The sequence below is a fragment of the Primulina huaijiensis genome, chromosome 14 (genome assembly GCF_012295235.1).
Source record: "Primulina huaijiensis isolate GDHJ02 chromosome 14, ASM1229523v2, whole genome shotgun sequence".
Taxonomy (NCBI): Eukaryota; Viridiplantae; Streptophyta; class Magnoliopsida; order Lamiales; family Gesneriaceae; genus Primulina; species Primulina huaijiensis.
Genome location: NC_133319.1, coordinates 3,682,636 through 3,705,349, shown reverse-complemented (window position 1 = coordinate 3,705,349; position 22,714 = coordinate 3,682,636). Strand labels below are relative to the sequence as shown.

At 37.8% G+C, this 22,714-nt stretch overlaps 4 protein-coding genes across 12 annotated transcripts; 2 read left to right on the top strand and 2 right to left on the bottom strand.

Annotated features, from left to right (window-relative positions):
- Positions 1 to 792: 792 nt before the first annotated feature.
- On the bottom strand, positions 793 to 2,155 carry LOC140957770 (E3 ubiquitin-protein ligase RDUF2-like). Its single transcript, XM_073415152.1, has one exon. It carries the CDS (start codon positions 2,063 to 2,065, stop codon positions 1,049 to 1,051), a length of 1,017 nt encoding a protein of 338 aa, XP_073271253.1. The 5' UTR covers positions 2,066 to 2,155; the 3' UTR covers positions 793 to 1,048.
- A 1,942-nt stretch (positions 2,156 to 4,097) lies between these two features.
- LOC140958084 (pumilio homolog 2-like) lies at positions 4,098 to 11,467 on the top strand. 3 transcript variants are annotated; one of them, XM_073415478.1, is made up of 10 exons: positions 4,098 to 4,534; positions 4,720 to 5,454; positions 6,490 to 8,003; positions 8,080 to 8,221; positions 8,341 to 8,448; positions 8,679 to 8,891; positions 9,008 to 9,118; positions 9,830 to 10,024; positions 10,472 to 10,646; positions 11,044 to 11,467. In XM_073415478.1, exons 2-10 carry the CDS (start codon positions 4,825 to 4,827, stop codon positions 11,088 to 11,090), a joined length of 3,135 nt encoding a protein of 1,044 aa, XP_073271579.1. In that variant the 5' UTR covers positions 4,098 to 4,534; positions 4,720 to 4,824; the 3' UTR covers positions 11,091 to 11,467. The 3 variants fall into 3 exon arrangements, with proteins under 3 accessions (XP_073271579.1, XP_073271578.1, XP_073271576.1); XM_073415477.1 differs by having other exon boundaries at positions 4,098 to 4,622; positions 4,728 to 5,454; XM_073415475.1 differs by having other exon boundaries at positions 4,098 to 4,622.
- A 1,077-nt stretch (positions 11,468 to 12,544) lies between these two features.
- On the top strand, positions 12,545 to 15,971 carry LOC140956462 (transcription factor PCL1-like). Of its 7 annotated transcripts, none has more exons than XM_073413197.1 (3): positions 12,545 to 13,621; positions 13,728 to 13,763; positions 15,203 to 15,971. In XM_073413197.1, the coding sequence occupies exon 1, from the start codon at positions 12,668 to 12,670 to the stop codon at positions 13,565 to 13,567; it is 900 nt and encodes a 299-aa protein (XP_073269298.1). In that variant the 5' UTR covers positions 12,545 to 12,667; the 3' UTR covers positions 13,568 to 13,621; positions 13,728 to 13,763; positions 15,203 to 15,971. The 7 variants fall into 7 exon arrangements, with proteins under 7 accessions (XP_073269298.1, XP_073269296.1, XP_073269297.1 ...); XM_073413195.1 differs by lacking the exon at positions 15,203 to 15,971 and adding an exon at positions 14,854 to 15,194; XM_073413196.1 differs by lacking the exon at positions 15,203 to 15,971 and adding an exon at positions 14,526 to 14,847.
- Positions 15,542 to 22,548, bottom strand: LOC140956461 (D-xylose-proton symporter-like 3, chloroplastic). The gene is made up of 14 exons (XM_073413190.1): positions 22,167 to 22,548; positions 21,981 to 22,057; positions 21,429 to 21,507; positions 18,181 to 18,240; positions 18,026 to 18,092; positions 17,812 to 17,936; positions 17,619 to 17,720; positions 17,159 to 17,536; positions 16,927 to 16,974; positions 16,761 to 16,823; positions 16,568 to 16,648; positions 16,359 to 16,457; positions 16,070 to 16,207; positions 15,542 to 15,980 (listed from the first exon to the last, which is right to left on the bottom strand). Exons 1-14 carry the CDS (start codon positions 22,383 to 22,385, stop codon positions 15,846 to 15,848), a joined length of 1,671 nt encoding a protein of 556 aa, XP_073269291.1. The 5' UTR covers positions 22,386 to 22,548; the 3' UTR covers positions 15,542 to 15,845.
- Positions 22,549 to 22,714: the final 166 nt, after the last annotated feature.

The following is a 22,714-nucleotide window of genomic DNA, read 5'->3' as shown; positions in this document are numbered from 1 at the left end:
TGATGTGACTTCGTTGAAATGGATGAGCCGGGTAAGGAGCTCCAACGGGTCAAATCAATAATTTATAGTTTTTAGGGAATTTGAGTGAAGATAATGGCTTCAATAGCACCTGCAAACAATGAAAAGAACTCGTGAATGGGCGCCGGAGGGGTGTCCGGCGTGGCCACTCCGATGCTTAAGTCAGCAGGTTGAAGATGAACACAAGCAATATTTGGGAGAAAATATGTATAATGCTTAAGAGTTCAAAGATTTCAGAATCAGTAAATGAGAAGGATACCTGCTATTTATAGGAGAAAATGGGGTAGGTACCTCGTTTCCCGCGCCTACCTACTAAATATGTCAAGTCGGCCGTCCATACCTCCTGATGACTTATATGACACGCCAAAGTCAAGTTACTCTGACAGATAAGATTGTCCATATCAATATACTCAAGTGCATCATGCTTTTCGAGGTTCCCAGGTAGAATTCCTCCCTGGAGATTTATACAAGAGCTCGGACGTCTGGTTGCCCGGAGAGCAGAGCCCGGGCTTGCACCGGCCCGGCTTCAGAAGAATTCATCCTGCCAATTGACCCTAATTTGGGAATCCATTTAATATCCTGGGTCATCAATGACCCGGGTTCTTACCAGGATATCAGTTAGTTTTCGAACAGTATTTATAGCATCCGTTTTAAGAATCCACTATTATTACATGGTGATTGGTAATTTAATCTTTTTAAAATATTAAATTTATATACATAATAAATAATTTAAAAATATGTTTACTAGTTGAAACATAGTATAAAAGGATAGCTTAATGTTGATTAAATTTCTATTTTTCCTTTTTGGCGTAAACAAACAACAAGATTAAATTTACATTACAATATTACAAAAACAAAAATTAACTAGGAGAAAAAAATCAAACAAAAAGATGTAAATATTTTTTGTCACTCAAAAGAAAGAAATTTACGATGTAATTTCTCTCTAAAAATATATTATATATAAACATTAAACAAGTAGGGAAAAAAGGGTAACCGAAATTACTGTCTTGCCCTTGCATACCACTACTGTCTACTCCAAGGAAACCAAGCCTCTCCTTCTCCGCCTCCCCAAAGAGTCCCTTCTAAAAAACGAATGACCCGAACCCGTTGAAGAATCGGACATTGTCCTCCTAAAAAAGGATCCGAAATTATCGAAGAACCTCCGAATTCTACCTCCCACTGTCCGCCGCCTTATCCACGGCCCCATCTCATTCCCCCAACGTGCACCACCGTTGAAACTCAAATTACCGTCCATTTCCGAATAAACCGCCGGCATATCGACCTCTCTTCCCCCAGCAAACCTCCCCACAGCAAAACCACCACCGGGAAGCCTCCATATAGTCAGCCCCACCCCGCGACCCGGAATCGCATCATGGGCATCGGTAGGCAACAGGTACCGGCAGACTGGGCAGGAATTGCGGAGACTCAGCCACGGGAGAATGCACTCTGAATGATAAATATGTTTGCAAGGCATTTCGCGGGCTTCGGATCCGATTGAGAAAGATTCAAAGCAAACGGCGCAGTGTAAATCTGAACTCACGTGGGTCGAGAGAATTTCCAACACCGGCAGGGATTCAACCGCCTTTTTGCTCGCCGGCGGATTTTCGGGTCGGTTCCAGAGGGTGAATCCGATCTGCGAGAGGTGGTCGAGCATCAATTCGAATCCAGATCCAAGCAAAGACTCCGACATCGTCCACGGCAACGGCCGCAGACCCGAACCAACTCCGTCGTTGTAGTAGAGCTCGTAACTCCGCATGCCGCCCCCTTCATCTGGTGGGGGTTCCAACTCTGTCGGGCTACGGAGTACAATCAATGGGTTAAACGACAACCCGTTACGGCGACGGCGGCCGGGACCAGCTCGGGGAGAATCGAGCCTCCGCAAAGGGTCCAGCGAGAAATCCGTCGGATCCACTGCCTGTACGAACCCACCGTCGCAGTGTGGACAAACGACATCTTCGTTCCCACCTCCAGGTATCACGCTAACTGTTCTTGTGCAGGTGTAACACCAGTACGCCGCCGCCGCCGTGGGAGTAGTAGCTGAAGCCATCGGGTTCAACCTTTCGAGATCTACGAGAATCTTAAAACTAAATGAATATTATATTATCCTCTGGAATATCAAAAAATTTGAAGGGCCATTAGCGNAACGAGTTTCGAAAATCACACGTTATTTACTAAATACAAATTAATCCGCGTCCAATGAACAGTCGTAGTCCGCGCTACTTGGTATATTCATTATTCCATATATTTAAATTATTTTATTTTTTTGAGATCAAGAAATGTATTTAAATTGTTCGATATTCTATAAATATCGAGATATTGGCTCCACCTCTAGCCTTTATATTTAGGTTAGAATTGCTATATTATAAGATTATTGCATCACGTTAAACGATGTCTAGTTTTGTTTAGTACGACGAATTTCTGCAGATAATAAAAAGAGCCATTTATGCAAATTAACGCTGTATTATGATATATACCACCATTTTGTTCTGCCTGTTTTCCAAGTGGGTCTTTTAAAAATATAAAAATTGGTAAAAAAAAATTGTATGACGGTCTCACGAGTCAATTTTGTAGGCCATATCTCATATTTGGATCACTTATTTTTTTATGTCAAATGTATTACTTATTATTGTAAATATAATTAGAATTTATATTTCTCATACATAAAAGATTTATGAAACTTACTGAATATCATAACTGTCTGATCATCTCGAAAAACCTATTAAATATCATATTTACCCCCTTAATCAATTCAATAACTTATATTATCTTTTTTTATCCATGCTGAATTGGTATGTGTGTGGCAGACCTTATTATTTGCTAGTGCTACAAATTCGATGTTTTTGTTTGTTTTTCATTATAGTTTTGCAGATGATATGATTAACAAACATTTAGCGGGGTCAATAATTGAAGCATGGGAGCTTTTTAACATGTTTTTTTAATACGTAATATATATATATACATACACACACGCATCAAGTTAAGGCTAACGTCACGTTATATTTTACTCGCAAGATATTTATTAACACGAAAATTTGTTTTTTCATGTGTATATATTAATATTAAGATTTGAATAGGACTCAATCTAAAATCTTATTCAAAATGAGGATTGAATCTAACCTAAGTATGTCATGCCGAGAAATTGAATAGTGGTAATCGATATTTATTGGAGTTATTCTTGTTAAGATATCTCATTTAATCGGCATGTTAGGTATATGAAAGTAATATCACGTGTCATGCGAGAGATTGAATAGTGGTCACGTGGGCATCATATCGATATTTATTTTAGTTATTCTTGTTATGGTATCTCATTTAATCGGCATGTTAGTTATCCAGTTAACGTTCTTATACCCAACTTTGTGTCACAAGATTAACTCTCTCAATCAAACATAATAATCTTTTAAGAGATATCGATTATAAATCGGAGAGATTTATTGTTATCAGATCTCGATTTCATTCGTATCAGGGTGTTTTATTCGATTTATGAGTAGGTTTCTTGTGAGACGGTCTTACGAATCTTTATCTGTGAGACGAGTCAACCCTATCGATATTTACAATAAAAAGTAATACTCTTAGCATAAAAAGTAATACTTTTTCATGCATGATCCAAATAAGAGATCCGTCTCACAAAATACAACCCGTGAGATCGTCTCACACAAGTTTTTGTCATGATTTATATAGACAAAAATCATAATTGATGATTTTATTGTTAATACTAACGACAGTTAATTTTTCTTATTGAGGTATGCATAACTATGTATTTGCATATAAATTAACAGCTGCATATAAAAAAACTCTCCGAGCCTATTTTTTTATTTTTGAATTAATCGGAGCCTAGTTTTTAGGTAATTCAACTAGGTGGTGTTTGCACTTTGAAGTTTCCATTACCAAATCCAAAAGGCAAACGTGTCATCCAGATACTTCCTTTGGAACACGCTCATATCTTCTCTTTCTTCAATCTGTTAACTCCATGCATCGTATTTAAGACTTAATAATGATTCTCTTGAAATTATTTTTTTATTATATATATATGTGTGTGTGTGTGTGTGTGTGTGTAATAAATGACATTTATATATATATGTATACAAAAAATCTTTAAGCAAGAGTTTGGTTATCCATCACCGAGTCAATTAGGCATCCTATTATTTAGGGAAACTATTGATATTATACGTATGAATGATATGGGGGAAAAAGACCTGCCCAGAATTAACAAAGATGCTTTAATGCATTTTTAGAAAGAAATAATATATATAGTATGTTAGATACAGTCACAGTAATGAGAAACGAAACCCTAAATGGGGATTTGTAAGAACAATTCGCCGCCAGTTTGATCTTGTCCCGCCAGGCTTTTTACCCCACCAACACTCTCTTCTCACTTGCCTCTGAGCTCAGCTTAATTTTTTTCACTTTGTGTTTTGCCAGTTGCATTTATATGCTAATTTTCTTGAAATTCATTGTGAAGGGACATGGACCTTTTGCCAAGGCTCAATTTTTTTTAGTTCGTAAGCCGGGAAAGAAGGTTGTTATCTGTGTCTGATCATTATGTTTTGATGCTTTTCATGTTCATATTTAAGGACAGAGCTTTCTTGAAGATCGAAGGTCAAAAGGTCGGATTTGTATGTGTTTGAGGCTATGTTGTTCCATTTGTGCGTATGAATTTTGTTTGTCGTTAGTGTTAAATGAATAAAGATTTGATCTTGATAGGTTTCTAGGGCTTTTGGGATTGGTGTTTGTTGGTGGCCGTTTAACCTTGCTTTATTCGTGGAATGTGCAAGTAAATATATCTGGGTTTCAATCTTGTGAAGAAGCATGTTATCTGAATTGGGTGGGAGGCCAAGGATTGGAAATAATGAAAGTTGCTTTGGAGATGAGTTGGAAAAGGAGATAGGGTTGTTGCTCCGTGAACAGCGGAGGCACGAGGCTGATGATCATGAAAAGGAATTGAACCTGTATCGAAGTGGGTCTGCTCCGCCTACTGTGGAAGGTTCATTGACTGCAGTTGGTGGGTTGTTAAACCGTGGAGGCGGCGGAGGCGGCTTAGGCGAGTTTGCTGAGTTTGCGAGAAGTAAGAGTGGCAATGTTTTCTTGTCCGAGGAGGAGCTTAGGTCTGATCCTTCATATTTATCTTACTATTACTCAAATGTCAATCTGAACCCAAGGTTGCCACCTCCTTTGTTGTCAAGAGAGGATTGGCGGTTTGCTCAGAGGTTGCAAGGGGGGAGTTCTGCAATTGGGGATAGGAGGAAGGTGAACCGAACAGATAGTGACACTGGAAGATCAATGTTCTCGATGCCACCTGGTTTTGATCCAAAGAAGCAAGATAGTGAAAAGGATAAGGACAAACTGCAAGGCTCTGTTGAGTGGGGAGGTGATGGACTTATTGGTTTGCCTGGGTTAGGACTTCATAGCAGCCAAAAGAGTATTGCAGAGATGTTTCACGTGAGTCACCTGTATTATTTTGTGTATTTTTCCTTGTATAGATAAATTAATTATCACTGATGAATTATTTTCCTAGCATTAAAAATTTATCTGGTATCTCGAGATGCTGATGTTTACTATGCTGTGCTTGCGTATAAAATGGATGTACGATGGCATAAAACATGCAATTTTGTGTGGCTTATTGCATCTATAAAATAATTTTCTATATTATGGCAATTGTTGTGAAGAAGACAATTGGTACATTTGAATATCATTCTGGGCATTACCTGTTTTCCGGAAATTTTTTTTATTAGATTGAAAATCAACTTGGTTCCTACCAGTGTCACGACTTTTATATCTTCGCAATCAATGTAACCTTTTAATTAAAGCTTATCTTTTCATTTTCGAGAATCAAACATACCTGAAATCTGGTACCCACAAAAATTATTCTTGTAGTTACATTCCCGGAGCGACTACATTATATTGTGTGTGAAACCTATCTATCTCCATTAAGCATCTTTGCCCCACAAGTTCAAAGATGTGACAGTAACTAGACATGCCTTACATTTTTATAAATATACCTCGTGTTTTCGTTTTCTTGTGGTTTTTCTTTCTTTCTCTTAATCCAGCAAAAATATTTGTTTCTCGGTACTAGTAAAAAACAATCCCGAATTGATTGATCAATCATGTGAGCCAATTAGCGGGCGTTAATTCTTTATAGCATTTGCTTTCATTCTGATTTGCATGCCTACGGCTATATTGCTCTTATCTTCTCTCCCTACACACTTGAATAGATCGGTGTCATTCGATTATCTGTTTCAACTAGTCTACGTGATGTGAATGCAATTGACGGATAGGTAGGCAAATGAACTTGTATTTAAGTTTTTCTGTGGTTGTATGTGACAGGGTTAATACCTAGCGTTATTACACCACACTCAGCAATTTGTTTATTTTTTTTACTTATTTATCACGTTCTTACATTTTGTCCTAAGCAAGATCAGATACGCAGTTTGTCCAAGTCTTCTTTACTCAGCAGGGTGATCTCTATTTGTGCAGGATGATTTGAATCGCGCCACTCCGGTTCCTGGAAACCCTTCACGCCCAGCTAGCAGAAACACTTTTGATGAAAATACCACTACCATGGGTCCTGCGGAAGCTGAGCTCGCTCATCTGCATCATGGTTTGGCAACTTCAGACCCTATACACTCTACTTCTACTATTCAAAGTTCTTCAGCTGCTCATCATGCTAGGCAACCTGCGTCATATTCTTATGCCGCCGCGCTGGGTTCATCCTTGTCAAGAAGCTCAACTCCCGATCAGCAAGGACCTCAACGTATTGCAAGAAGTTCTAGTCCTTGCCTAACTACTATTGGAGGAGGCAGAGTAGGAAACATAGAAATAAGAAACATTAGTAGTCCTAGCCCCTATAATGGTGTATCTGCTCACCCTGACGAATCTGCAAATCTTGTAGCTGCTTTATCAGGCATGAATCTTTTGAATGGTTCTATCGATGCAGAGAATCTTCCATCATCCCAGATTGAACAAGATTTGGATGACCATAAAAATTATCATTTGCCTCTTCATGGTGGGCAGAGTCAGTCAAAGCAGCAAATCTATCTTAATAAACATGAAAGTGATCAGTATAGTGCATCTTTTGTTCCTCAGGCAGGGAAAATAACGCGTTCAGCTTCGGCTGTTAACTACGGTGGTGCGTCAAATTACAGTAAGACTAACCTTACGTCTGAGCTACCAAAAAATACACTTCCTTCTAATAACTCACATCTGAAAGTATCTTCTGCAACTGCTACTAATTTTGGTGGCGGCCTACTTTCTCAGTATCAGCATTTTGGAAGTCCTAATTCATCATTTTCAAATTATGGATTAAGTGCATATCCTATGAGTCCAATACCAGGTCAACTTGGCAGCCCCAATCTACCACCTTTATTTGAGAACGCAGCTGCATCTGCTTTGGCGGCACCTGGGATGGACTCTATAATGTTGGGGGGGTCGGAACAGCAGAACCTCAGTAGAATGGGAAATCAGATGGCTGGGAGTGCGCTTCAGGCACAGTATGTCGACCCTTTGTATCTGCAATATTTGAGTACAGCTGACTATGCTGCACAAGTTGCATCTCTTAACGATCCTTCTGTTGATCGGAACTACATTGGTGATTCATACATGGACCTGCTTCAGAAAGCTTATCTTGGCAATATGTTATCTCCTCCAAAATCACAGTATGGTGTTCCACTCGGTGGCCAGACGGGTGGCTCAAGTCCACATGGCTACTATGGAAATCCTACCTTTGGGATCGGGTTATCCTATCCTGGAAGCCCGTTGTCCAATCCTGCTGTTACAAATCTGCCTGGAGGACCCGGTAGCCCTATGAGGCATGGAGAGTTGAACCTTAGATTTTCTGGTGGAATGAGAAATGTAGCTGGTAGCGCCATGGGACCGTGGTACTTGGACAAAATGGACAATAGTTTTGCATCATCTCTGCTAGAGGAGTTTAAGTGCAATAAAACCAAATGTTTTGAGCTTTCTGAGATTGCCGGCCATGTTGTGGAGTTTAGGTATGTGTTTTCATCAGAGAGTCTATATTATATGATTATTCAGATCCGATTTCTAAATCATATCATCTGTCACTAGTGCGGATCAATATGGAAGCCGGTTTATTCAACAGAAGCTTGAAACTGCCACATCAGATGAGAAGATCATGGTTTTCCAAGAAATTTTCCCTCATTCTCTTACATTAATGACCGATGTGTTTGGTAACTATGTAATCCAAAAGGTACCCAGAATTGTGGCTATCCATTCTGCAGTAATCAATGTCTCTGTATTACCAAGTCAGGAATTGGAGCTTTTTGAGTATGTTAGCATCTCTCTGATTCTAATATTGTCTTTTCCCAGTTTTTTGAACATGGAATGGCACCTCAAAGAAGAGAAATGGCCACCAAGCTTCTTGGACATGTGCTTACCTTAAGCCTCCAAATGTATGGTTGTCGGGTGATACAAAAGGTAAATTTACCTATATGGATCTAACAACCACCCTAATCCAAAGTTTTTTGTCTGAAAAATTCTGACTAGTGTTGTCCTGTGGTGCTAGAGCCTGTATAGATACCCTGTCAGGAAATAATTCCCAAGTCTGTTGAATTTATTCTAATTAATATTCCTCATGAAATGCTATTACTATTTCAAAATAGGACTTGCTAAAAAATTTAAGCGACTGACCTTTTCCGATTATTTAGGCGATCGAAGTCGTCGATATGGATCAAAAGATCAAAATGGTGGAAGAGCTAGATGGGCATGTTATGCGTTGCGTGCGTGATCAAAATGGGAATCACGTCATTCAAAAATGCATCGAATGTGTCCCAGAGGAGCATATTCAGTTTATCGTGTCAACATTTTCTGACCAAGTTGTGACTCTCTCTACTCATCCATATGGGTGTCGTGTAATACAGGTCAGAAAAATTATGGTATTATGGTATTTTGTATGTTTCAGGGTGGGAGGGTGGGATTTTTATGCTCGAGTATTTTTGAGGAACATGCATTATGGGATACTCTTTTTGTTCGGCAGCGAGTTCTGGAGCATTGTGAGAACGAAAAAACCCAGAGCAAAGTGATGGGAGAGATCCTGGGGTCTGTTAGTATGCTTGCACAGGATCAGTATGGGAATTATGTTATCCAGGTTCTTTTTTGAAATATTTCTACGTTAAGTACGCTGTACTCTAGTCTATGCTTTTGCCATTGAAGAATTTTTAGTGAAGGTCTGCAGAAGTCTTATGTTGATTTAGTTGGTTTTTAAGATCTCTTTCCACTTTTTTCCCTAAAAGAGTGCTACTTGAATGTACTTTGATCACAGTTTCTTCTTTTCCCATTTGTTATACTTTTCTCCTTATGTCTCATTTCTTCCATGGATTATGCACTAACTCTATTTTTACAATCTGCATCGGGTTTTGTTGTTGTTGAATAAATTAACATCTTAGATTATTTAAACTGCCTTGCTTTTCTGTTGCCTGTGATTGAAATCATAAGGTACATCTGGCTTATATATAACTTTTAACCTTTATCTTCCCTCCCTTGTGTGCTGGCTAAGACATTGGTTGACTGCATACAAAATAGATATTAACTTAATGAGATAAATGAGCTGACATTCATTGTTTGGTGTCTATTCCAAGATTTTCCGGTTCATATACTCTGCTACTGTTCTTTTACTGGTTGCAAAGGTCTTGAAAAGATTCAACTTTTGTAATCGCTGATGGTGCTGTGTTCTTGTGAATGTAATTAGAGGGAATGTGATATTTCTTCATAAAATTGCATTTAGGTGTTTTTCTTTTCTGGTCATCAGAAGAGGCCACCGAGATTACCACTAATTTGTTTCCTGTATTGCTGTTATTAGCATGTACTGGAGCATGGAAAGGCACATGAACGGTCTTCCATCATTCAGGAGTTAGCTGGAAAGATAGTTCAAATGAGCCAGCAGAAGTTTGCATCGAATGTGGTTGAGAAATGCTTGGCTTTTGGCGATCAAAGTGAATGCCAACTGTTGGTGAACGAGATGCTTGGAACAACTGATGAAAATGAGCCTCTTCAGGTGATTTCAGCGTATTCTAACCGTTTTAGTTTTTACCATGTGATTATTTTTTTACTATATTTAATTGCATTTTTATCTTTTCATTTCAGCATTCACAGATGCATTGTCTCTGGCTTTATATGCTTTGCTTTTGTGTGGCTGAATTTTTCACTCAAAGGCTGAAAACTGTTTTATGTTAATCCACTTGAAGAAGAGTTAAAAAACTTAGTCAGACACATACATCGTTGCTGTTAATTTTAAACTCAGAGTTGCAGCACCTTAAGAGAGTAGCTTGCAGTTTTTTATGATATGATATATGCTGTTTTTTCTTATGAATCTGACATAAAGAAGTCAGATTACCCTACTCTGATGATTGGGTGTTTGGAGTTGATGCACCATTTTTTTGGGTTCATTTTCTAGCTCATTCGATCAAACTTAAATTGGCCCGATATTTTTCTTTTCAACCAGGCAATGATGAAAGATCAATTTGCGAATTATGTCGTACAGAAAGTACTCGAAACTTGTAGTGATCAGCAACGTGAACTGATCATGTCGAGAATCAAAGTCCATCTGAATGCCCTGAAGAAGTACACTTATGGAAAGCATATAGTAGCTCGTGTAGAGAAACTTGTGGCTGCTGGGGGTATGCATATTTTGGCTTGCTATCGTTTATTTCAAAATTCATTTTTTACGAGCATTTGATGCGCAAGTACCTTGATTCATCTATTACCCCCTCGAAGACACTGATATAAGTTCTTCATCCTTTTATTCATCTTAATGGGTCACTTGATACTCCACGTCACTCCAAAATCGGCGGCTGAATGCCTGGAATTGGATTGGAGTTTTGAAAACAAAAACTGAATCGTTCATTCTCATATTTTAAAAAAAGACGGTATGACTCGAACACATGGAAATATGCAGCGGACTCCAACCAACTAGGAACTAATAGGAACTAATGTTTGTATGATAACAATAATTCCTCATCGATACACTCTCTATTCCCCACTTAACTCGCTATCACTCGCTTATATTGGTGACAGAAAGGAGAAGCGCTGCTCAATCCTCACATGCCGGAGCGACTCTTTAGGAAAGGAAGTCATTGTACAGCTAACCGAGGCTAGTTTGAACTACCTGTCATCTTTTTTCTTGATTGCAAATAAAAGTCGTGGTCTGTACCAAAACCTGTACATTCACTTTTAAGCTTATATATACGAGTCTAGTGAGCTGACGACGCGTAGATGCCGAATGTTTGCTAATGCTGGTGCATTGGATTTTCAATTTACGAACACAAATGCAGAGGGCGTGTATTATACAGAGGCGAGGGATTGGTGTTTATGTACAAATGATGCCTTGTGGATATGCTTGTTTTTCTGTGTAAAGCCAACTGTTACTGCGGGATGTATGCCACTTTATGTACATTTTTCTTACTCACTTTTATGTTGTTCTCTTCAGTCATTAAGCTTACCAATTTTGTAATTTTCTTTTCTTCAAAATTCTAATTGACAGAATTTTTTTAAAAAAATTCGAAAAATTCAAAAATAAAAATTTACACGGCAGCTTTCTTCTTTTTTGACTTCAACAAGTAACAAATTTTAGTGTAAGGTAGAAGTTATGGTATATGTATTTGTGTTATCCATGCTCTTTTATTAACTATTTACTATTATGTTCATCTATGTCTATGATACTTCCTTTTTATTTTCTTGAAAAAATATATAGAAGCTACAAATTTTATAATAAATAAAATATAAACTTCAAAATTTTATATCAAAAAATATATAATTTATTGCATATGAACTCTATTTTCGTGTCAATATTTTACTATGGTTACTTGGAATGAGTGACAAAAATGTGGAACAATAATTTGAGTACAAGCATGTTGATTGATGAATATAAACAAAACAAAAATTTGTGTGAGACGGTCTCACGGGTCGTATTTTGTGAGACGGATCTCTTATTTGGGTCATCCATGAAAAAATAGTATCTTTTATGCTAAGAATATTACTTTTTATTGTGAATATCGGTAGGGTTGACCCGTCTCACAGATAAAATTCGTGAGACCGTCTCACAAGAGACCTACTCTATAAACAATGTACACTATTTGACTATACGTGAGATTATATGGATCTTTTAAAAAATTTATTTATTATCACAAAACTTAGAGTCAATTTGTAAGACATATCTTCAACACGATCTTATTAATGAAAAATTATTATTTTTTATGTTAAAACTTAAAAGTATTTATTTTAGTTTTAAATATGGATCGAATTGATTCGCCTCATAATATATCACAAGAAACCTATTATATTATTATTAACATTTAAATGAAATGTCTCTAATTAAATTATGATATAATAAAATACTATATAGTTACATAAATAGAGATTATGTANATTTTTAAGTGATGATATCATCTAAATATAAAATTATTATAATATCAATTTTTAAAAAAACATTAATTTTTACACAAAATTAATTAATAAAAAAATTAAATAAAAAATAACTGGAATATAAGTAATGGGGATAGTTTAGGTTGGAGTCGAAAATATCTGGGTAAAAAGCATCGAGCGTGGCTCGTCTGGAATCTCCCACCTTTCAAACGCACGCACCGCCGATTCCACTCGCTTTCTGCTATTTAACCCATCTACCCAAATTTGAATCCAAATCATGGGTGATCAGCTGAGGATTGATGAGGATGATGGAGTGGCGGAATGGGAGGCCGGGCTTCCCTCCGCCGACCAACTGGCGTCATTGTCTCTGTCTTTGATACCGGCGGATCTGGCTTCGGCGTTTAGAATTTTGCCGGAGCCGCTGCGGACAGCGGATGATGTTGACCGTGCCTCACAGTCTACTCTTACCTCCCTTCGTGATGTTAAGCCTGTTAGTTATCGCGTGGATGATTGCTGCGAGGTGGACGAACAAGAAGGATCCGACCCGAAGAAGAGCCGGGTGATGAACCCAATTGAGGAACAGGCTGGTGGTGATTGCATGGATGACCAGTCGACGGACGTGGCGGAGAAAGCCGTGAATAAATTGCGGCTTGTGTGGACCCCTCAGCTGCACAAGCGATTCGTGGAAGTGGTTGCGCACTTGGGGTTAAAGAACGCGGTGCCGAAGACGATCATGCAGCTCATGAACGTCGAGGGTCTGACTAGGGAGAATGTTGCGAGTCATTTACAGAAGTACAGATTATATGTCAAGAGGATGCAGGGGTGGTCCGACGAGAGCTCCCCTTCGTCAAATCATTTATTTGCTTCAAGTGAAGCGACATCCAACGGCGGTGGTCCCATCCATGGTAATGGAAATGAAAACCGACTTCGCTACAGTGGTGAAAGTGGAAATCATGAAGCGAGTAATGGTAGAATACCGACTCAGATGCCATATCCGCTGCCTCCGCACTTTACGCCCATTCCAATCATGGCAATGGCGGCGGAGAGTGTTAACTCCGGGTATCATGGAATTCAGCAGAAGCATAATAATATGATTATGATGCAGCAGCAAAGAGACTGGCCTGGAAACATGTATAATAGTCATCCATATCATGCTATGAATCAAAATCAGAAGTAACCAAAATTTTGGGAAATGGTGTTGGTCTATTGGGAGTGGAGATGCAGGATAGAAGTGAGGTTTTATTGACGAGGAACCTTTTTATGGTCGTTTCTTGTTAAATGTTGTCCTCTTTGTTTTTTATTATTTTACTTATTACGGGTTTTAATTGGTAATACAGGATCTGGTGGATTCATTGCTTTGGGATACTGGCGAGGTGAACAATATATTAGACTTCTATGTAGCAATTTTACCGTCTTTATGGATGCTTATTTTCAATAATGATTTATTTATAGTGGTTTAAATTTAAAAGACGTTCTTTGTATTGTTATTTGGTCTACGATGGAACCCCATAACTTAAATTTCCATTGAAAAGATTAATTCTTTTTTACTCAAGATTGATTTTCTGGGAAGGGAAAATCCGGGAAATTAAGTTAACTCCCATATCAATTCCAATGTACTTTCTGATTATTGGCTGATTGTATTGCATCTTTTGTACACATTCAAATGAAGGTTAAACGTATTTTTGATTCATTGGACCTGATTTCATATCATTTTTCCCACTCGAAACTTTGTTATTTTCTTTTTACCTCTTTTACTCGTTATTGATTTGGTTACCTCATGGGCAGTTGAGATACCACTTAGTTATTTTTATTTTGTTTGGGAGTATATATTTAAAATATTCTGATACTTGTGTCCCCTGTATCTCGTTTATGATGCATGACCTTGATTTATTGATGACACGAATTAGTTAGCAGGAACAAGTTATGAGAAAAACCCAATTTATTTGACATGCAAACTAGTATTGGAGTCTTATTTAAGATTTATTAGGGGTCGTTCGATGGTAATGTCTGTGTGTTTTAGATTGACACGTTATTTTAATTTCGGCATGTTCAGAATTTTGAATGTGTCAGGTTTTAGCTTTATCAATCCTAATTACCTTGGGAATTCAGTTGGTTAAACTGAATTTCCTGTGAAGGGGATTATTGGGAACTTGGGATGTAAACTGGACTACTTCTGGCAAATGGGATTTCTTGATCCCCTGGATCACAAGAAACTTCTGAAAATCTTTCAGTATGTACAGAATTGTTATACTATCAATCGTGTGAAGTTTCTTCTACGATTTCCCAACTTTTATACTGCTATCTATGAATGTCAAACCTCGAGTCTGAAGAGCTGTAAAATATTTATATTGGGGAAAAAACTGAAGCGGCATTTGTTCATTTTAGTCATTTCATCATGTGTTCACAATTACATGCTTGACTTCGTCCCCTGATAACCTTGATTTATTGCCCTGGAACTGTCAGGTGATGAATTTCTAAGGATATCAAGGCTTGCTAAATGTAATCTCTCACTGAAAAAGTTGACAATGCATGTGACTTGGACACTGCAATGACCAACAGCAATCTCCCTTGATGATAAAAAATTGATGTCCATCACCTACCTGATAGAAGAAGTTTATAAATCCCAGACCATCTTAGTTTATTTGTTAGCTATTGTCATGTCTTGTTCCAACCACATTTAGCGACCTGCTCTTCGCACTTCCCCTCAAGAGTCACAACAAACACAATTACTTTCTTTACCGTAGCATTGTTTTTCTGTGATAGCACTGCTGATAGCTGTTACAGATAATGCGTCTTCTGTATGACGTTGCAGCTCTTGAGCCAGAAAACATCGCAAACGTACACACGATGAAGTATTAAAGAATGGATCTTTCTCAAGGTGCTATTCAAGTTGCTTGCACTATGAACTGATTTTCAGCTTTAGAAGAATGAATTTTTAAGGCCTCGACTCACGAACATGATCACATGTTAGGCAAGAAGGTTTTAAGCAGTTGATGAACGAAAGAAGTCGAGTGGTATACGGGTACACGTAAAGAAGATTGATTGTGCCCATTTTTTCATCTCCTAAATCTTTCACGATATCGAAGTAGTTTTTACAAAAATGAATAAATAAATAAAAGTCGGGGAACGAGTCCACCTCATTCAAGGAGTAGACACCTAACATGTCATTGGCATAAATTTGAATTTAGATCCAAAGATTTGGAATGCATTCCGCTAGATTCATGCCTAGAACAAATTTAATAGGCTTTAGTGAAATTTTTCTCGAATCAACATAGATGATCACAAGATAACATGCTCAGCAAGCCAACATTCTTAAATTTCCAACAACATTCTTAAATTTCCAAAATAAACATTTACACAATTATCTCCAATTGACGATATAAATATCGTGTGACATGCCATTTTGCATCAAGACCTGAAATCCGCGATCGCACTTTTTCCACCCAAAGGATATTTCACTTCGAAATTTTGGATTCAATTTCTTCTAAGCTCAAGCCTTTGGTCTCAGGAACATATACTGTCACAAACACAACAGCAAGTACCGCAATCGCCCCAAACAGAAGAAATAGATTCCCTGCTCCCAGTAACTCCTGAGAGACGTATACCATTCAACATATCAACAATTTACTTGCACCTTGAATTCGCGATGGGAAAAGCCCAAAAGACGTAGAAGGACTACCTTTAGAGGGTAGAAAGCAAAGGTCACTATGGCATTTGAGCCAAAATTTGTGAGCACTGCAAGACTAATACCCTTTCCTCTAGTGCGAAGCGGGAATATCTCTGATACCATAAGCCAACTGATAGGCCCGAAAGATATCTAAAATTTGGATGAACAGCGAAATATTTATTTCATCGTCTGACCAGTTCAAGAAAATATTATGACGCGAGTTTTTGGTTTTCATATTGGTATATTCTAGTTCCATTTTTGTTTCTGTGACAATAGTTTTAGGTGGTCATTGATTGATTACCTGATAGCAGCCCACATAGAGGAGTAAAGCAGCCACAGCAACAAAAGGAAACTCCCCAAGGAATTGGTAGTAAGCTGAAAGCAGCAGTAGCGAGGTGGCCTGTCACCAAAATGAAGAACACCAAGTTAAAGATATAGATTCACTTCGGATTTTGGAATGAAAATTTAAATTAATTATAGTTTTTGGATAATGATGACGATGGCACATACAAGCCCGCCGACACCTCCGATCAGCAGCGGTCTTCTCCCAAGATCATCAACCTTCAGAACGGCAACTCCAGTCATAAGCAACTGCAAATCATAAACGGAAATATAAATCACATATATTGTTGCGTGGTGATCAATGGTTTTGAGACAAAACACACCAAAAAAATTCAATAATTTTTTGTTCCTAGAGAAGTACCTTAAACACACCGATGACGACTGAGAGTTTTGCGGCATCAGCAGCTGCAGAGAATCCAGCACTCTTCCAAAAAATAATTGGATTATGGTCAAACAAGAACCAGAAAAAGATACAAGATTGATATTTGAAACCAATAGAAGCCAATCCAGTTTATAGAATGAAGTACCTGAAGAATGGAGCCTGCGTAGTACAGAACACTTGGTTGCCCAGTGATCTGTATGCAATTCAATCCAGAAATCTTTGTCAAATATTTGAATCATATGAACCAATAATATGATGCGACATTTCTATAATTCAGTGGCATAGTAGGCATTTACACACAAGTATAACATGAAGTTCGAACAGGACAATAAAAACATGAAGAGCTAAAACACGTGGCTTGTAGAGATTATATCGACCTGCTGAAATAGAACCAATCCACCTCCAATTATAAAGGCTTTCAGACTTGGTCCCTGGAACACCTCAAGTAAATTTCCCTCTGATTCCTGATCACTATAAGCAGATTTTAGAGAGATGAGTGTATCCTCGATTTGCTTCTCAGATACTTTGTCATCAACAGATCCGCCTCTTAGTTTTCTCAACGCAAGGATAGCCTTCTCTTTGTATTCTTGTAAGGACCCTTTGCCTCGAATTGCCTTGAGAAGTAACCAACGTGGAGATGGCGGCAGACTCAACATACCTAACCCCATAAAAAAGGCAATTGGGGCACTGAATCCATACATATAACGCCACCCTCCAACAGCATCAATTTCAAAACTACCAACGAAATAGCCCAACTGCATCAAGAAACAAGCTCGAGTGTTCATTGCGTTTTGAAACATAAAAATGAAAAGCTGCGGGCTTGTTGAGAAGACTAACCAATATCCCTAGAACTATGAAAAGCTCCTTTAGAGATATCAAAGTTCCCCGAATTTGAGATGGACAAGTTTCTGCTATGTAAAGAGGCGCCCCATGCATTGCCTGCCGAAAAACAATATGATCATTAATTGATGAATTATCATTCACTTTGACTCTGAAGACATAAAGCCCAGGACAATATTAGATAACCAACCATGCCAATCCCCAGACCATAAACAAGCCGAGCTATTAAAAGAACTTCAAGGCCAGGAGCATAGGCAGTCAACAAACTACCACTTAAGTACAAGAGGGATGCAATGATAAGTTCTCTCCTCCTTCCTATATGTATCAATCAAACATAATCCTCAAACCGTAGTTACGACAGAAGTTCAAGGAAAAGTTATATCATGACTGGTCGAAAACCATACCAAGGAAATCGGCCAGGGGATAAACAATGAGAGAACCAAGAAGAGCTCCATAAAGGGAACCGCTAACCTTATCAAAAGAAGCAATCAAAGAAACAGAGTCAGAGAAGTATTCCATTTAATTAAGCACCACACATGCAATAAAATTTGAAGCTTACCACCAAACCAAGTTGAACTGCTGAAAGGTCAAACCAAGTTGTTCCACTTAGTTCAGGTGACTGTAAAATGACACCAAAATTTATCAAAGTTGTAGAAAAAGAAATAAAAATATTGTAATTAGAATATGTGATTGATATTTATTCCTTACTGTTTGTATACTAACTAAGGTTAGATTGTGAATGTAATATATAAATAAGTTTTGTATATATGGTATAGGGTTGTATTGTTATTAATTATTAGAATAAGATTATTTTATACCACACATATAGATGTCCCTATTGTTCTTGTTTATCTTCATGGTATCAGAGCTTAATCTCTGCATACCCGCTGCAAATTTGACAGGAAAGAGAATCGAGCATGTCAAAATCAAACGAAGACCATAGTACAATGTCTTCGGGCGAAATGGTGGTGCGGAAGGTGCTAAAGCACCAAACCTATATCCTACGAATCTTACTGGGTTCGAAGGCTCCATTCAATTGACCATCCAGAAGTTGAATGACAAAAATTATTTAAAGTAGACTCAGTCAACCAAGCTTGTCATTGACGTAAAAAAGCATTTAGGTTACCTCACAGGAGAAATCGCAGAGCCTGCCAAAGACGATCCAAAGTGGATAGGCTGGAAATCTGAAAAATCCATGGTAATCGCGTGGCTCGTTAACTCAATGGAACCTTCAATTAGGAGGACATATTTATTCCTACCCACGCAAAAGAGGTTTGGAAGGCTGTTCGAGAGGCTTACTCTGATTTGGAGAATTCATCCCAAATATTTGACTTGAAAACTAGACTCTAGCATTCTAGACAAGGAGAAAAAAATTGTCGTCGAATACAATAATGAAATGAAAGAGTTGTGGCAGGAACTTGATATTTGCTACAATGATAAATGGGAGTGGAAAAATGATAGCATGAAATATCACAAACGTATGGAAAGTGACCAAGTGTATGTGTTTTTGGCAGGGCTTAACCGTGACTTGGATGTAGTCAGATGAAGAATTCTGGGCAGAAATCCTTTGCCATCATTAAGTGAAGTGTTTTCTGAAGTAAGGAGGGAAGAAGCCAGAAGGAAAATCATGTTAAGCAAGAACACATAATCAGTTTCAGAAACTTCAGCCCTGTTCAGCAAAAAAATTCCCTGTTCAGAGCAGAATCTTGATACTAAAACACGAGTTGATGATGATAAGCTGTTTGGGCAAGTTTACAAGAGAACAAGATGGCCCCAAAGTAAGCAAGCCTCCACAACTCCACACGACCAAGTGTCTGAACCAAGGATAGAACCTGAAGTCCAGACTCATTTGAACCAAATACAGGTAATGTACCCAAATCCATCTCTAACGCACTAGACTCTTCTATGTCGTTAGAACTTCCTATTGCACCAAGGAAATGTGTTAGAACTTGTACTCAACACCCAATCTCAAATCACATGTTCTACAAAAATTTATCTGCGCCTTATTCGAGTTCTATCTGTCAGTATCAAAGTATGGATGTTCCTAAGACTATATAGGAGGCTCTAAGTGTTCCATGATGGAAGAAAGTTGTCCTTGAGGAGATGAATGCACCGAACAAAAGTGAAACATGGGAAATAATGCATCTGCCTGATGCAAAACGAGCAGTGGATGCAAATGGGTATTTACCGTGAAACTTAATTCAGATGGATCGTTGGAACGTTATAAAGCAATACTTGTCATTAAGGGCTTTACACAGATATATGAGATTGACCATCAAGAGACCTTTGTACCAATTGCAAAATTGAATTCTGTCAGAATATTGTTGTCTTTAGCTGCAAATCTTGATTGGCCCATATATAAAATGGATGTAAAAAAAATGCTTTCCAAAGAATTGAAGAAAAAAGGGTTCATGGATGCTCCACCAAGCTTCGAAAAACAATTTGGAGAAAAAAATATGCAGATTAAAGTATCACCACGGGCTTGGTTGGAGAAATTCTTGAAATCAATCAAGAAACAAGGTTACATTCAAGGGCAATTCGACCACACAACGTTGTAAAGCATACCAGAGAAGGCAAGATGGCAATCTTAATTGTATATTTTGATAACATAATTCTCACCGGAGATGATGAAGACGAAATAACTTGTTTAAAAGACTGCCTCGCGTTGGAATTTGAGATAAAAGATCTGGGACCCTTGATATTTTCTAGGGATGGAAATTGCTAAATCAAGAAAGAGAATCTATGTACCCCAAAGAAAATATGCTCTAGACCTATTCAAGGAGACATGAATGAGTTGCAGACCCAGTGATGTACTCATGGATCCAATCATCCAAATTAAAACCTAAATCAAGTGTCTAGAGAAGCTTCCGTCGAGAAAGAAAGATATCAACGTATTGTAGGTAAACTTATTTATATCTTTCATACAAGATCTGATATTACTTTTGTCGTTAGTATGGCTAGCCAATTCAACATTCACCACACGAGAAACACATGGATGTTGTCTACAAGATTTTGAGATATTTATAAAGCTCTTCAGGAAAAGATTTATTGTTCTGAAATAACAATCAAAGAAGTGTAGAGGTGTAGACAGATGCATATTAGGCAGACTCTATTTCTGATATGAACTCTACTTCAGGTACTGTACTTTTCTATAGGGTAATCTTGTGTCGTGAAGAAATATTAAACAAAATGTTTTGGCTCATAGTAGTGCGGAAACAAAGCCTAGGGCTATGGCGAATGGAGTATGTGAGCTAAAGCTCGTTCTTGAAGAATTGAAGTTAGACTGAGAAGTTCCAATGATGTTATTCTGTGACAAGAAGTCAGCAATTAGCATCGTGAATAATCCAGTACAACATGATTGTACAAAGCATATAGAAGTTGATAGACACTTCATCAAAGAAAAGCTTGAAGGATTAATAATTTGTATACTCTTTATAACATCTGAATAACAGATTGTCGATGCCTTAACAAAGAGTCATTTCAGACCCTAAGTTCGAAGATTTTCATATGCAAGTTGCGCATGATAGATATTTTTGCTCCAACTTGAGGAGGAGTATAGAAAAGGAAAGAAAATATTGTAATCAGTGTCAGAATATTTGATTGATATTATTCTTTTATGTTTTGTCTACTAATTAAGGTTAGAATGTGAATGTGATATAGAAATAAGTTTTGTATATATAGTGTAGGGTTGTATTGTGATTAATTATTCAGAATAAGATTATTTTATACACAAATGATTGTCCCTATTATTCTTGTTTATCTTCAAAAGTTCCAACAGAGATCCAGGACATCAAGTGGGAATGTTACCTGCAATGAGATGGTAGCTCCGGAGGTAGCACCAATATCATAGCCAAATAATAAACCACCCAATGCAGGGAACACAAATCTGACAATCGAGTATAGCAGTCACCATACACACAAACAATAATATCGTGGAAAAATAGATATGACAGAAATAAAATGCGGAAAAGAAATGTTCACAATCCAGTCAAAATCCAAAAGCCAACCAGCAAAGAAGCTGAAAATCCTTATACGTCCAAAGATTGCAATGGACTACTCCATCAACTCTGGAGAAGTAAAGAAAACAAAACTCGAGGAACTTGTCTTCCATTCTTTAAGCTCGTATCTAATTTGGTGTTCCCAAATCGTCACCAATGGAACACTACTCACAGGTCTTGTAGAATAGCATGATACGTGTTTATTTTAGCGCATCTTTTGATCCAAATGAGAGGACAGTTCATTGAATCGAATTAGATATCATATACAACTAAATTCGTCATTTTGCTCTGTTTCATGAACATATCTACAACTTCAAAATAAAAAAATTTAAACGACTAAAGAATCAAAGGAATGACTTACGGTAAGATAACAGAAGACCAAGAAAAAACTTCTTGTTGTGCAGCTTCAGATTTAGCTTCCCCCGACGAAGCTCTAACCTTCCAACAACAAATAAAAAAAGTCTTCACAAAAATCTATCACAATGCACCCAACCATTTAACACAACCCAAGTAAAAGACCAAGAAAAAAGTTATCTTTCTTCATTACCTTAAACAAACTGGGTTTGGCAGCTGAGAGCAAATAAGGCATTCTAAATCTTCTTTCCTCGGTAAAAAACGAGCGGCTTTGGGGACACAGATTAAAAGGGTCTCCACCTGCACGTGTACCAGTAGTACGAGTAGATTTCACGGAATTGCACAAGGGGGTCTTTGAGTGGGTCTTTGTGAGACGGAGGTTGAACGAAGGAGGAGCATAAGTCAAAGCCATTTTTAAGACGAGGTTTGCTATTTGAACATAACATCGTTCTGGATGTTGGTCGATTCTTTGGTTATAGTCTAGCAGTGATAGTACTCGTTTCGCTATCAGTGGTGGCCCCAAAATGTACGTATGATGTGTTGTACGTATAGATAAGAAATCGGGATGGTGTATGTATCTTGTAAACTTATATGAATAAATCTCTTTCTGGAAACTTACCATATTATATGCGTTAGTATCGTGTACTAGGGTGTGCACGAGTAAGCTCGATTAATATTAGCTCGAGTACTATACTAATCGAGTTCGATTCTACTTAAATTTAGTAGGCTAGAGAATCGAGT

Excerpts from the sequence above, each read along its gene's own strand:
- LOC140957770 (XM_073415152.1), bottom strand. The coding sequence starts at position 2,065 with ATGGCTTCAGCTACTACTCCCACGGCGGCGGCGGCGTACTGGTGTTAC.
- LOC140958084 (XM_073415478.1), top strand. The coding sequence starts at position 4,825 with ATGTTATCTGAATTGGGTGGGAGGCCAAGGATTGGAAATAATGAAAGT. Across the intron at positions 9,119-9,829 it reads ATGGGAATTATGTTATCCAG|CATGTACTGGAGCATGGAAA; the intron begins GTTCTTTTTTGA and ends TGCTGTTATTAG. Across the intron at positions 10,647-11,043 it reads GAAACTTGTGGCTGCTGGGG|AAAGGAGAAGCGCTGCTCAA; the intron begins GTATGCATATTT and ends TATTGGTGACAG.
- LOC140956462 (XM_073413197.1), top strand. The coding sequence starts at position 12,668 with ATGGGTGATCAGCTGAGGATTGATGAGGATGATGGAGTGGCGGAATGG.
- LOC140956461 (XM_073413190.1), bottom strand. The coding sequence starts at position 22,385 with ATGGCTTTGACTTATGCTCCTCCTTCGTTCAACCTCCGTCTCACAAAG. Across the intron at positions 18,241-21,428 it reads GAGCTACCATCTCATTGCAG|TCACCTGAACTAAGTGGAAC; the intron begins GTAACATTCCCA and ends GTCATTTTACAG. Across the intron at positions 16,458-16,567 it reads TCGGAGGTGTCGGCGGGCTT|GCCACCTCGCTACTGCTGCT; the intron begins GTATGTGCCATC and ends TTTTGGTGACAG.